Genomic DNA, 14360 nt, shown 5'->3' on the forward strand with positions numbered 1-14360 from the left:
TCGTAAGAAAACTTTTGTATCAATGTCACGAATACCATGAATAAACTAGTGAGGTATGCACATGTGTAACATAATCATTACATGCAATGAGATTGTGATCTTTAATGCATACTTGTGCTTAACTATACAAAGGCAAATATACTCTTTTCCTTGATATTAACTATATTTTTCCTATCACACAACAAAACAGTATTGTCGCCATGAAGCAGAAAAAAAGTATTGGTATCAAAATTAGGTCATTTATTAAGTATTGGCTTTGATTATTAGTGCGCACATTAATTCTTCAAAACCCCTTGATAATCGCACATTTAGAAACGTAAAGCAATGTCACCCAAGTGCGTTATAAACATGATAATTACAGTAGGACGTTTTGATATAATGATATCTGGATTTTATCAACGATTGTTATCAAACTTATTTTTGTCACCATTGTATAATAGTTATATCTAAACAAACCTAACATTTTTGAAAAACGGAATTCATTTCTACATAGCTTTACAGGAATTATACTGAAATGTGTATTATTTGATAAACTATATTAAACTTCAGGTAAAAAAGTGTTCTTACAGAAATTGCTGTATTTGCTAAAAACTATGCTGGATTTCATTGATTTTTTTCTTAAATGGGTCAACCGTTTTGAACGTTGGTCCTACATATATATGTTGTTAATTTTCAAAAATGAAATACAGTCATATTCCACATCTGTAACCGTGTACTTGCAAAACGTGCTATATCGTATTACAAACTTACATTAGTAAAATGTTTGTTTATGATGCTTTATTGGATATTTTCATTATGGTGAACTGAATTCTCTGTCTGTTTGTCTGTCTGTCTGTCTGTTTCTTTCTCTCTCTCTCTCTCGGATTAAAACGAAAGCAAAGCAAAGCAAAAGCAAGTGATTCTCTGAATTTGTTTGCTTACACACTCTAGAATATCATACATGTATGAATACGTATTAAGTGGGTTGACAATATTTGATAAAGTAATAAAGAAAAAGAAAGAACAATGTATGGTAGCAACACAGTTCGCGAGAACTAATATTCGCGTAAGGGAATCAGATTGATAACTAATGGCTGATTACACAAAATGCACGTGGACTTTTTGCTCTTCTTTATTTTGTTTCGAAAAATGAAATAGATTACGTACTACAGTGGATATAAAATGATCATTATTATTCTGATGCCATTTTTGGTAGTGAGTACACATGTTCGCGGAAGTAATTTCTATTAGACTGAGGGGTCGTATTTTTATTTGTAATAATAGGAAAGTAGAATGGTTATGTTTCGATGTTATATCCAATAATGCGCAGTGGGATTGAGTTGGGGTTATTTAAGTCTGTAACGTTTCTTTGATTTATAATGAGCGTGTTTAAATGCACTATGATGTAAGAGAGATACACGACGTCAAACGACGTTAGACAAACACTGCATATCAGTTATTTCAATTAATATATCTTTATCAATAAATGCCCAGTTTTATTGACTACTTATCCTTATCTTTGTTTGCATCCTCATATTTAATAACTTTTTGAATATGAACATATAAAATATAATATTTAAAAAGCTGCCATTTCATGCTTTAGTCATTGCGATATTGACATGATAAGCTAAACTATGTGTTAAATGTCCGAGGACTATTTTTGTATGACATGTTTGCCCGATATTTACTCTGTGACATGGTCATAAACTATTAAACGAAAGATAAGCAACACTATCTTACCTGGTCTATCGAACAGACGGACGTGCTCCTCCTTATCTTTATCTTTATCTCCGTAGAGTTCGTCGGGAACAATCTTGAGAAAGCAGTGAAGCATACCGGCGCGTTCAATATCCAGTTGTGGGCCACATCTGCTTGTGATATAGACTTAACTGACAACGTCGAGAATATGCGTTAAATACAAAATAACAATAGAGGAAAAAGTTGTATGTACACTAACGACTAGTTAAAAACTTCTCGTTGATTCCCGGGTTGGTCTGTGAATGAACATTTTCAGAATAACCAGCGTGCACCAATCAAATGCTTCTCAGCAACATAGATTCACCAATAACATAGTTTTGATTTAAAATTCGAGGTCCATTAATTTTATCAATACTCAAAATATCGGCATGATCTTTTTACCTGGTATGCCCATGTTCATATTGAAGGGTATCCTCCAGTCATTTTATTGCAAGTGCATTGATACGTTTTTACCGATTCGTAATATTAATAATAAGATGTTTTTGCAATATTTTTGCAAGGAGCTTCATTGTTCAATGTTTTATCATATGTCATTAAATCATTGATAAATAAAAAAGTGGGAGTTTCAGAGAAAAAATGAAATCATAGCATTTACTCTGTAATGTAGCCATAAACTCGTATTTGTATGAAAATTCAGTGTGATATATTTAAGATTTTTAAACTTTTATCATATACAAACACAATGTATATAAGAGATAACAACTAATGAGTTTAGTTAAACTTGTATGCACTGTTTTTATATTGAATGCTATCACAAAGACATTTTTATTGCAAGTGAAATGATACTTCTTTATCGATTCATAGGAATTAACAACAACAACAACAACAACAACAACAACAACAACAACAACAACAACAACAACAAAACAAAGGATGTTCATGCTATATTTTAGCTAAGAAGCTTCACTGTTAAAAGTTATTTTCTACTATTATAAGTCATTAATTGCTTTAGGACAAATATATTTTTCTTTTATTAAAACATACTAGGGTTTTCGTAAGAAAACTTTTGTATCAATGTCACGAATACCATGAATAAACTAGTGAAGCATGCACATGTGTAACATAATCATTACATGCAATGAGATTGTGATCTTTAATGCATACTTGTGCTTAACTATATAAAGGCAAATATACTCTTTTCCTTGATATTAACTATATTTTTCTTATCACACAACAAAACAGTATTGTCGCCATGAAGCAGAAAAAAAGTATTGGTATCAAAATTAGGTCATTTATTAAGTATTGGCTTTGATTATTAGTGCGCACATTACTTCTTCCAAAAACCCTTGATATTCGCACATTTAGAAACGTAAAGCAATGTCACCCAAGTGCGTTATAAACATGATAAATATAGTAGGACGTTTTGATATAATGATATCTGGATTTTATCAACGATTTTTATCAAACTTATTTTTGTCACCATTGTATAATAGTTATATCTAAACAAACCTAACATTTTTGAAAAACGGAATTCATTTCTACATAGTTTTACAGGAATTATACTGAAATGTGTATTATTTGATAAACTATATTAAACTTCAGGTAAAAAAGTGTTCTTACAGAAATTGCTGTATTTGCTTAAAACTATGCTGGATTTCATTGATTTTTTTCTTAAATGGGTCAACCGTTTTGAACGTTGGTCCTACATATATATGTTGTTAATTTTCAGAATTGAAATACAGTCATATTCCACATCTGTAACCGTGTACTTGCAAAAAGTTCTGTATCATATTACAAACTTACATTAGTAAAATGTTTGTTAATGATGCTTTATCGGTGATATTTTCATTATGGTGAACTGAAGCAGTGTTTATTTTTTTAAAAACTTTTTTTCAATGTTTTATGCCCTATGGTTAACTTTCTTCTGGTCAAAAGGCTTTATATTTACATTTTATACACTAAACAAGGAAGTTTTAGTTAGCTGTACATTTTAAGATTGGTGAATTGTTCAATTCCCACTTTTAATATTCACCTTCGTCTCAGTTAAGGATGTATAAAATAATAATTACCTTTACTTTTGATCGAATAGCTTCTGTAAGAGTTATACATCATAGTTTGCTGTTTCATTTCAGATTTTTGTTTATACCATTACTTTTTTACATTGCATTGTTTTATGTTAACTCATGTGCTCAATTATGTGCATTCATATTTATGTGAAAAACTACATAAACATGCTTAGAAGCCAAAAGTTTAAACATAAACTTCGCTTAATGGCAAAGGGTCAACGCCAATGACATAGAACACAAAAACAAAACATCAAAAACAAGAAACATGGAACAACAGCACAAAACACCACAAACAACACAGTGCAAATATACTATATAAAAAACTAGGTATGTTTATCAAGGATTGTTAGGTACCTCCTTGGAAAGGTTAGTAAACTGTAAATTTACTGGTGGCTTAAACCAGTTTACGTGCACAAGCCTCACTCTTATCCAAACAATCCTGAATAAAGTAAAAACGCAAAAAGTAAATCTTATCAAAGTATGCATTTATGTGAGGAAACGTAATACTGAAATAAATAAAAATAAACTAATAGGTAAACCCTAAGCACTTCAATGATTAGGGATCCCAACTATATCTGCAGACGAAGGAATACAATTCAAAGTATCTAATGCAAAAACTTTTCGAAGAAACGATGCAGTTATTGTATGAAATTATGAGCATCACACACAGTATGCCTTAGAAAAATAAACGGTTCAAGACTGTGTGACCATAGTGTTTCATAATACAATAAAACTGGGAAAAAATAAAGAAAAAAACATTATTGAAAATAAAAACGATATGTATTAGCTACCTTTTCTTCCCAATGATTACCTTTGTAAATATTGTGAAGGAAAACACATCACATGCCGGAACATTCCTAGTCAGCTAAATACGGTTTTAAAGGTAATTTGAATCTGCAAAATGTTCATAAAATCAATGGACTAGTTTAGTTATGTATAGTTATGTAAGGAGGCTATATTCAACCTTAGATTTTGTTTGTGAAATTCACTTAAATAACAAGAAGGCAAGTCCTCTTTAAAGTATATCCTCGGTTTAAATAAACTCCAAGCAATTGATTGTATCTACCAAACAACCTGCTTGGAGCATTTAAATCTTACGATTTTCTTTAAGACAGCACCATTAAAATGATGAGCATTACCTTTTGCAATCAGCGACTTAAAACCACTATTGTACTTTGATGTAATATTAAAATGACCATTAACAAATGTTGAGAAAGTTTTCCTTAAATGATGATATCTAAAAACCTTTTTTAGAAGTTTTTCCGTCGTAAGTTTACTGCGAGAGATGAACTTTTTGACATAGTTGCTAAACTAGGAACATTTCACTCTAAAGAAAGGTTATTAGTTATTTTAAAATTCCAATCATCACGTTTATCATACATATTGATATTCAATATATATTATTTCAGGGTAATGAAAGTGAGAACATGGGAATATAGGTTTTCTTCATACCCTTTATTTAGTTTGAATATGCATGATTCATAGCTTTTAACGGGATTTTAAGTTTGGTACATTTATAGTTCGATATTAGCCACTTTAAATGCATGGCAATGATATGAAAATTTTCAATGATTGTACTTCCTTGTATCCTGTTTCATTTATCGCATTTTTAGAAAATTGCGACCGCATAGTTTTCTGAAAAAGCTATTAATTTTAATAATTATTTGTAGGTTTGTCAGTGAAGGGTGAGTAAAATGGATTCTGATGATGAAAATGAGACGGAAATAACCGATGGCGATGACGAAGGTAGGCTATGATGATTTTAATATACTATACATTTGCAAAAAATGATTGTTAAATTGTACTTTTGTGTCTCTTGTTGATTGGCTGTTTGGCTTTGGCTCTTGATCCAAGTCCCATTTCATAAGGTTGCAGTAAGTATTTAACTACTGGGCTTGTCGCGGTAGTTTGAATTGTACGAACTCTGTACTTAATTAACTGTATGGAAGAAAATCCAGTACTGTAGCCTGAGGACAATACAAATTGAGGCAGTGTAGGTGGGTTTGGGGGATGTTCCCCCCGAAAATAGTGTGGTGTTGAAGCGATTTCCTGCATTTTCGGGTTATTTGTTGGTTATTTTAAAGACACCCATAAGGTAAAAACAATGTCATTAATAGATCATATTTTAGGTTCATTTCAACAGCTCAGTTGGTTAGAACGCCGTGCTACTGTTCTGGTGGCAGTGTGTTCGAGCCCTACACTGGGCGTACTTTTCCTCCAAGGTTTACTCACATGTAGGCAGCGGTAAACGACAGGAGTGCCTTTTCGGCCTGAAAGGTTAGGTCCGAACGAGGCCTTCTATTTTCTGTAAAATTAAAAAAATATATAATATCGTGTTTAGAGGCTGGGGCAACCTGTGGACCTACGGGAATTTAGTTTTATTCATGTTTCTGTGTCACAGCTCCTGATTTACTGCTTGCAAGAGTTTTTGTCAATTGTCTCTACCTAACAAATCAAAGAATTTAAACTTTGTCAGTCCATTCCATTTCCAAATATATACAGCTACCAAGCGCTGATAGGCGAAATATTAAATAATTAACGCACGCACGCACGCACGCACGCACGCACGCACGCACGCACGCACGCACGCACGCACGCACGCACGCACGCACTGCGTTGTAGCATGCTCCCGAATCACCTAAACAGACGTGTTAACACATGTTACCCTTTCTAACTTGTGTTATGCATTTTTGTCACAAAAAAGAAAACAATGACGTGCAAATCTGACAAGTAGAGACTATCATGGCGATGCGTTCTAATAGATCCTCAAAAAATTCGAAAAAGTCGAAAGACTAATGTTAGTGTTAGAACTGTGACATAAAGGTAACGCTAACTCAAAAACAAGCACGCAATCAATTCTTAGGAGATATTGTACGACAACATAGATGCACCAATGTTTTACGCAACACTATTCTCCCTTATTCTCCAGGAGAAGATGAAGAACATATTTCATCAGGGCGTGGAAGAGTTGGCATTGGAATAGGTAGGGGGCCTGGAAACCGAAGAGGTCAGGTGGGTCGTGGGGGTCGAGGTGGACGCGATACAAACCAAAATCGTAGAGGTCGCGGCTGTCGAGGCGGTCGCGGCGGACGCGAAGAAAATCGAAACGCTCATCAACATTACCATGGACCGCATTTGAACCGTGGAGATACTATTGGTCGTGGGGATCGAGACGGACACGACGCGCAGCGAGATGCTTACAGGGAAAATGACGTACCCAATCAGGATAGCAGAGATCAGAATAGTTTCAGAGATGATCAAGGATCCGGATTTAGGAAACCCAGAAATAGGAACGACGTAAATGTAAATGAATACCGAGATGGTCGCCAGCATAACCGCGAACCGCACTCAAACCGTGGCGGTCAGGTAGATCGTGGGGGTCGAGTTGGGTTCGACGCACAGCGAGATGCTCATAGGCAAAGGGAAGAACCCAATCAGGATCGCAGGGGTCAAAGAAATTTAAGAAATGGTCAAGATTTCGGATTAATGCAACCCAGAAGTAAAAACGAAGTCAATGAATATCAACAGCATCAGAGGGGAAATAACCAGGATCAATTTCGAAGACCGCCAGATCCTAATTACTCTAACAGCGCTCCTCCACTGAACGCCAGCTATCAACAGTATACACCTCCTCCTCACATGATGCCAACAGGAGTTTACGGAATGCCGGCGCCTATGATGTCAACAGCACAAGGTGAGTTAAAATATAAAAGTAGACAAGGGCATAGATTTTAGCAAGTACATAAGTATATACTTTAAGTTACATCTAACTTAAACACATGAAACCGTTCATGCCCTATATATATATTTTAGGTCCGATGATGATGTTTCCTGTTGCAATGGCCCCTCAATTTAACCAAGTAGGTCAAAGTTATCAAAATAACCCATTTCCTTTCCCGCCACCGCTTTTGCCTAATATGCAATTGTCAAATTTGCATAGAAGCTCAAGCCAATCCGATATCAATGAGTTTCGAAAAGGATCGGCCAATCCTAAACAAGATAATCCAAATTTTAAAGGTGTGGACAGAAAAGGATTTTCTCGAAGGGAAAGTGCCGCCAGTCTTGATGATCAGGAAAACTCAATTGGTAATGCAGATTGCACCAAAATCCCAGTTAAACAAAGAAAGAGGACTGCAAAGAGTAAGGGTATGTCTGGAACGGAAAAGAAAAACACTTTTGACGACGCAGAAAGTGGCGAAAAATTTGGCAGTCAAGTCGGACTAACCGACTTGGGCAACAAACAAGGCAGAACAAAAGTCGCAATTAAAGGCAAAGTAGCGGCAAAGAAAAACGAAAGAAATGTAGAAGCAATTAATGGCAAAGTAGCGGCAAAGAAAAAGGAAAGTAACGTAGAAGCAATTAAAGGCAAAGTAGCAACAAAGAAAGAAGAAAGAAACGTAGAAGGAAATGACGATAACAAGGAGAAGGAAAATAACGACCGTAAGCTAGCAGATGATGTTGTAAGCTTTATGCTCAGTTCATATGGCTGCACCGGAAGTCCAAAGGATATTCAAAGAGAATGTGGATTGTTTCCGATAGATATTGACGTAGACGAATGGTTTAGATCTAAACCGCAATTTGTTTGTATCGAACGCGAAGGGAAGGTAATAAAGGTCTCCGTGTTCATAAAAGGTGCATCATATTGCCTGAACTACAACGCAAGTACCGGATGCACAAAAGATAACTGCAAACGGTTTCATCTTTGTAAAGATATGCTGTGTGGGCACTGCGCATTCGATAAAAAATGCAGTTTAAGTCACGATGCACTTGACGACAGAAACAGGAATGTAACCCGTAACCTTCGATTGCCCAACTGCACAAAAGAAGATATCATCATAATTTTGAAGGTGAGACTACCACGGGTTTGTGAAAGCTGGTCGGAACATGGCAATTGTACAGACAGCACATGTACTGATCTTCATGTCTGTCCTGGATTCGTCGATGGAAAATGTAAAGAAAATAAGTGTACAAAAAGCCACGATTTGAGCTCTACACATAATTTGCCCATTATTTCGGCATATGGAATGACAGAATGGAACGAAATGAGCCTAAAAAGAAATATAAATCTACAACGAAAGTTGCAGTATGATACCAATGTTGAACAGGACGATAACGGTGAAACTCCAAATGAAACTGAACGTTTGGGAGAATCTGCAGGTAAGTGTTTGTGTTCGAATGTATAATTATCGTAAACTAGTCTGTAATTATGTGCGCCATTTACGGCTCTTATCTTACCGACTCCATTTTAGATGTAGAGGGTCATTCGTAAAGTTCCTGGACTCTGCTTATGATATCGAAACTGTTATAACCAAAATAATACAACAGTACGGTAGACAAATGTATTTAGAAGTGGTTTTTGTAAATTTTACAGGATACAAACAACGTACAATAGCATAACCATATTACACATAATCACGAACAACACGGAGCACTTTAAACGTTACGCCTTTTCAAAATATTCGCCGCACGCACGGACACATTTTCTCTCTACCCACTTATCAAACATATCGTATCCCCGGATATGCGTCCGAGCAGCAATAGCCAGTTCCTGTAACGATTCGAACTTCCGGCCTCGAAGCTTACTCTTTAATCTCGGAAGCAACGCTAAATCTATGGGAGCCAGGTCTGCACTGTATGACGTATGCTGCAGACGCACATATCCAAGGAAGTCAATTGTCATCAGCGTATCCTCAGCCCGATGACTTCGTGCGTTGTCCTGGTGAAAAATCAGGTTCTCTAAATCGGCAGCTGTACGCTTCTTCCGTATAGCATTTGTCAAGTCCCGGCGAATTATCTGCAATGATTTAATAAAAAATCATTTAACATTTTTATCTTTTTCACTTAATCACTTTTTTTTAAATAATGATGATTTGGCATATACATTACATTTTATATGCTGATAACGCTATAAACAGTATTAAAAAATGTTTTACAAAAATATCATTTTAATGTTAAGAAATAACAGTTTACCTTCTGATAGTACGCCTTGTTGACTGTCTGGCCAGATGGGACTGCGTGCTGAAGTAAGACTCCGCGGCAGTCCATGAAGAAAACATCGTCTTGTTCCGTGACTTGGCCATGCGCGCTTTCTTTGAAGGGGGGGGGGGATTGCGTTTTCCATACCATTGAGGCTCTTTTACTCTCGGGCTCGTGGTAGTGTAGCCACATCTTATCTGTTGTCACAATACGATCAAGGAAAGTCTGGCCGGAACGTCCCCAACGCCTCAGAAACTACCTTGAAGATGCTACGCGTACTTCCTTTTCTGTTACAGACAGCAATCCCGGCACCCAGCGCGCACAAACTTTATTCTACTCAGTTCGTTTTTAAGACTTTTATGAACTGTGCCATGGCTCAAATCCATGGTGTATGATATTTCGTCAACCGACTTTCGTCTGAAATTTCACCTGTTACAGCATGAACATCTTTGTCGCTGAATGTTGGCCGACCAGCTCTTGGGTTGTCTTTTAGTTCATCTCTTTCGTCCGTGAAGCGCCTATGCTATTCAACAACTAAGGTTTGGGTGACATCCTTATTAGGGTCCTTTTCCATGAAGTTAAGCGTTTCGGTAGGAGTCATTTCTGCACTTGCGCAAAACATAATCACTGCACGTTGCTCCGTACGAAATGACGTCGGTGTTTTTTCCATTGCAACAGTTGCGGGGTAGCGATACTCAACTTGCGATTTCTCAAGTGTTATGACGGATATGACGTCAAAACTTTCCAGAAGAATTCGCCAGATACGTTTCTGACCTCAGGTCTATGAAGTAAACGCGCCAAATTCAAAAGATTCCAGAGAAAATACATTTATGTTTTGTTTCTAATTATGTAAGATTTCAAACTGCTCCGTAACACCTAAATAACATAAATAATTTTAGATAAATATATTTATATCCATCCAAATTGGTTTTTGTTTATCTGACTATGACCTGCCGTATTTAAATATCACTGAGTATTTGAACGATTAAATAAAAAATGCGAATTTCATTAGGACAGTCCGGGAACTTTACGACTGACATTCGTATTATTTTTTTCAGTCTTAAGATAATAAAACCCAGAGTTTTAGATTTAAACATTTGTTTTTATGTTTCAGCCGACTTCAAGTCGGAGCATATTTGTGAACGGTTTTTGACCAAATCTTGTCTTCGAGACAATTGCAAATTGATACATAACGTTAATGGATTGCCATATATTTGGCAAGCAAACTAAAAGACAAATGGACAACCATTCCGAACTGCGACAGGCTTGAAGCGAAGTTTTGTGAACCAAAACATGAAGAGTCGGACGTCATTGCCTGGAAAGATTTTGTAAGTCTACTTTGATCGACCGGGGAATAATAGGGTATATAAAATCACATAATCAATTGTATAAATGAAACAGCAAAGCTATAAATACAGATATATTAAGAACAAGAATTAGTATCCGTTACAATTGTAAGCTAAAACTCTCTTTGTGTAAAACAAGTATTTTAGTGAAAGTAGTCGGGTTAAGGTTTTTTTGAACAATTTGTATGACAATGTCTTACAAATCGAAACAAAACATGAGTCACCTATCTAGGCACGTGCTTATTTTACGAACAAATGACACGTTTTAAATGTATCCGAAACAGTCACACAAACAGCTTCTTTGTGATGTTTGTTTCAGAACGAAGAAAAAACAACAATGTCTGTTTCGTTTGATCCAGTGCTGAAGGGCAAGGTTTATGAGAGCAAAATCCGAGAAGCCAAGACAAGACGTCTATCTACCTTGTCGTACATTCATGGAAAAACAAAAACGGATAGTTTCAAGACACAATGGAGATGCTTTTGGAAAGACAATGCTAGCAGATATATTCTTTTTGAACCTGTATGTGTTCACTTCCTTTTATGTGGAGTTTATTTAGGATTTCTTCAACGATACGTGAAACATTAAAGAGGAATGTCAAAAATCAATAGAATGATGTATTTGAAAAATATTGCAACCAGTTACATTTACTACCTTTCCTTTTCGAATGTGACATATTTTGACGAAATTGAACGATTACATTCGAGTCCTTATGATTATTCAACATTTATTGCTGATTTTTTTTATTACCAGGAAACACTACAGTATACAATTGAAGCCAAATTTCTTGCGAGACAGAAAAGTTATTTGTATGTGCAAGATAATAAACAGTACAGGATTGACTTTGAAGGAATGATACATCGCCGACTAAATCAAAACAGACCAACGTCAAATGGAATAAAACGGCGTCCATTATTTGTAAGCTCGAAAGACGTCGAAGGTAAAACATTGTATGTATGAAGGAAATATGTTCTAATTACTATTACTAACTTTTTATCTACAAATTAAATTGCTTTATAGTGTGTTTACTCCTACACTTGCACAAGTAGTTTCTATCGTTTAATTCGAAATAGCTGCTATATTTTCGAATTACTAAGTTTATTCTTTAAGATTTCTATATAACAATGTTTTCGATCACAACGCCTGCCAACGTGGTTTCCATGATTTAATCAGGAAGTGCTGCAATGATTTCCGCACTGTCTGAAAAATGCTATTTATAGAGATAGAAACTTCTGATTTTATTTCACATTCAACCTAGTGGTTAATCATCTGTTTTTCGAATACAGGAAAATTATGTGCATATAAAAAAAATGCGTTTAAAAAAATACCCAGTCATTAAAAGGCGCTTTATAATTTAACATTTATTGCCATCATATAAACCGGTTAGTATTTAATATATTACCAAAGAACTTATTTTAATATAACATTAACTTATTAGAACACATCTTACAGATACTCCTTGTGGTCTGACAAACTTTGTGTCAAAGGTATACTATGTCAAGTATAACAAAACAAAACCTCAATACAGCTACAGCGTTATAAGGGTGACGCCAAAATTGAGTTTTAATTTTTAGGACAGCCTATCATACTTATTTGTTCATATCAGTATCTGCCCGTATCCTTCATGGTTTTTCTAAAGAATTAAATAAACACAAACACATATTATTTTATTTTATTTTAGAATTATAAACATGGAATACGTCGGACATTTTTATATTCCGCGTTGTTCTCAATCATAAGTCGACATTTCAATACTTTTTTGTTCTCTGTAGCCCTCCATCACTCGCTGTTCAGACGGTGAATGTTCCTCGTCCAACGTTGTGGATGCCTTGGGATCATTTTCAGCCCTTTGAGCTAGTAGAGCTTCAAAACAATGAAAGCGATTTTTCTTCAGTGGCTGAAAATTTCTACAAAACTTTGGACAAAGAGAAGCAAATCATTTGTCGAATATATAGAGTGCAAAATCGCAAACTTTGGTCTTCATTTTGCAAGTTTGTATACTTTCAAATTGTCATTAATATTGTTTTATATGATAGTAAGTATGATTATGGCTTATGTGATAATTTTACACACAGTGCTATCTAATTTATGTTGATTCGGGGTCATGGCATAATTATGTCAGTCACACCGTATTTAGCAATTCATGGTTTCAATAATGTTAAATGTTATACGTTCAGTTTTACTTTACAGTCAAATTTGACAATTTGTTCTTAAGATCCACATATTTTGAAACCGAGGTGTTGAACAAATCTTTGAAGTCAATAAACACTCTCTATTTTAAGCAAGATTGTTTTATTTATGCTATTGATTTATATTTCAATGCATCAATGCATCTATATTCCTGAGTGTATTCCACATGCTTCTTAGTTCAAGTCTTAGATAATACCCAAAATAACAGCAATCTGTTTTGATGTGGATGTATATATACAAATTAGCTTGTTTTGTTTTACAGCCACGAGGAAAGTATGATGATGTCACAAACAGATCACTCCTCAGCGCTTGACAAACGGAACCTCTACCATGGCACTGATTCTGACAACGCAATTCGGGGAATCTGCACTAACAACTTTGACTTCCGATTATCTGGCAAGAACGCGACTCGACATGGAGATGGGGCGTACTTTGCTAGTGATGCCAAATACAGCCACCTTTACACTCACCCGCCGACGAGGTACATGTTTCAAGCCGTAGTTTTGGTAGGGAGTTACACGCAAGGTAAGCCCGAATATCGCAGACCTCCTCCAAAGCCCGGGCGCGAGCACGAACTGTACGATTCCTGCGTTGATAATATGGATAACCCTCGAATTTTCGTCGCTTTTGAGAAGACGCAATATTATCCAGAGTTTCTGATTCAGTATTGCGACAAGGGAGATCACCCCTCCACCACAACGACGTCGAATACTTCACAGGATAAGGCTGACCCACTCACTTGCTGTTTACAATAAACCTGACTTAAAGAACACTATCAACATTTTAATTGTTGAATTGTGAAACAATGAATAGAGACAATCAGCTGAAAAAATAAAACATTTTATTCTGGAACGAATTTGATTGTATCAGTCATGTTTGCCCACATTTTTTTACGCATCAATGACGTGCAACCTTTAATCCATCTATATTATTGATAGAATGTTCAAAGGTTAATGCAGTCAGGTTTACGAGAAGAATTTCTAAGTGTGGCAAATGTACGTTTTCTTATAATGGCTTTGTGTTTGGGAAATGTTTTTATAATTTATAAGTTTTCCAAATAAAAAAAGGATGACCTTTTTTCTGTATGACAATAATTATAAACAATGC

General features: G+C 35.5%; 1 protein-coding gene across 1 annotated transcript; it reads left to right on the top strand.

Moving 5' to 3' along the window:
• Positions 1 to 12841: 12841 nt before the first annotated feature.
• Positions 12842 to 14062, top strand: LOC128233486 (protein mono-ADP-ribosyltransferase PARP11-like). The gene is made up of 2 exons (XM_052947174.1): positions 12842 to 13054; positions 13516 to 14062. The coding sequence occupies exons 1-2, from the start codon at positions 12888 to 12890 to the stop codon at positions 14006 to 14008; spliced, it is 660 nt and encodes a 219-aa protein (XP_052803134.1). The 5' UTR covers positions 12842 to 12887; the 3' UTR covers positions 14009 to 14062.
• The last annotated feature ends 298 nt before the right edge of the window (positions 14063 to 14360 follow it).

This window comes from Mya arenaria, chromosome 5 (genome assembly GCF_026914265.1).
Source record: "Mya arenaria isolate MELC-2E11 chromosome 5, ASM2691426v1".
NCBI lineage: Eukaryota > Metazoa > Mollusca > Bivalvia > Myida > Myidae > Mya > Mya arenaria.

Bases quoted from the DNA above. Each gene is read 5' to 3' on its own strand.
- LOC128233486 (XM_052947174.1), top strand. From the start codon at position 12,888: ATGCCTTGGGATCATTTTCAGCCCTTTGAGCTAGTAGAGCTTCAAAAC. The intron at 13,055-13,515 runs GTTTGTATACTT...TTTGTTTTACAG, and splicing joins CTTTGGTCTTCATTTTGCAA to CCACGAGGAAAGTATGATGA.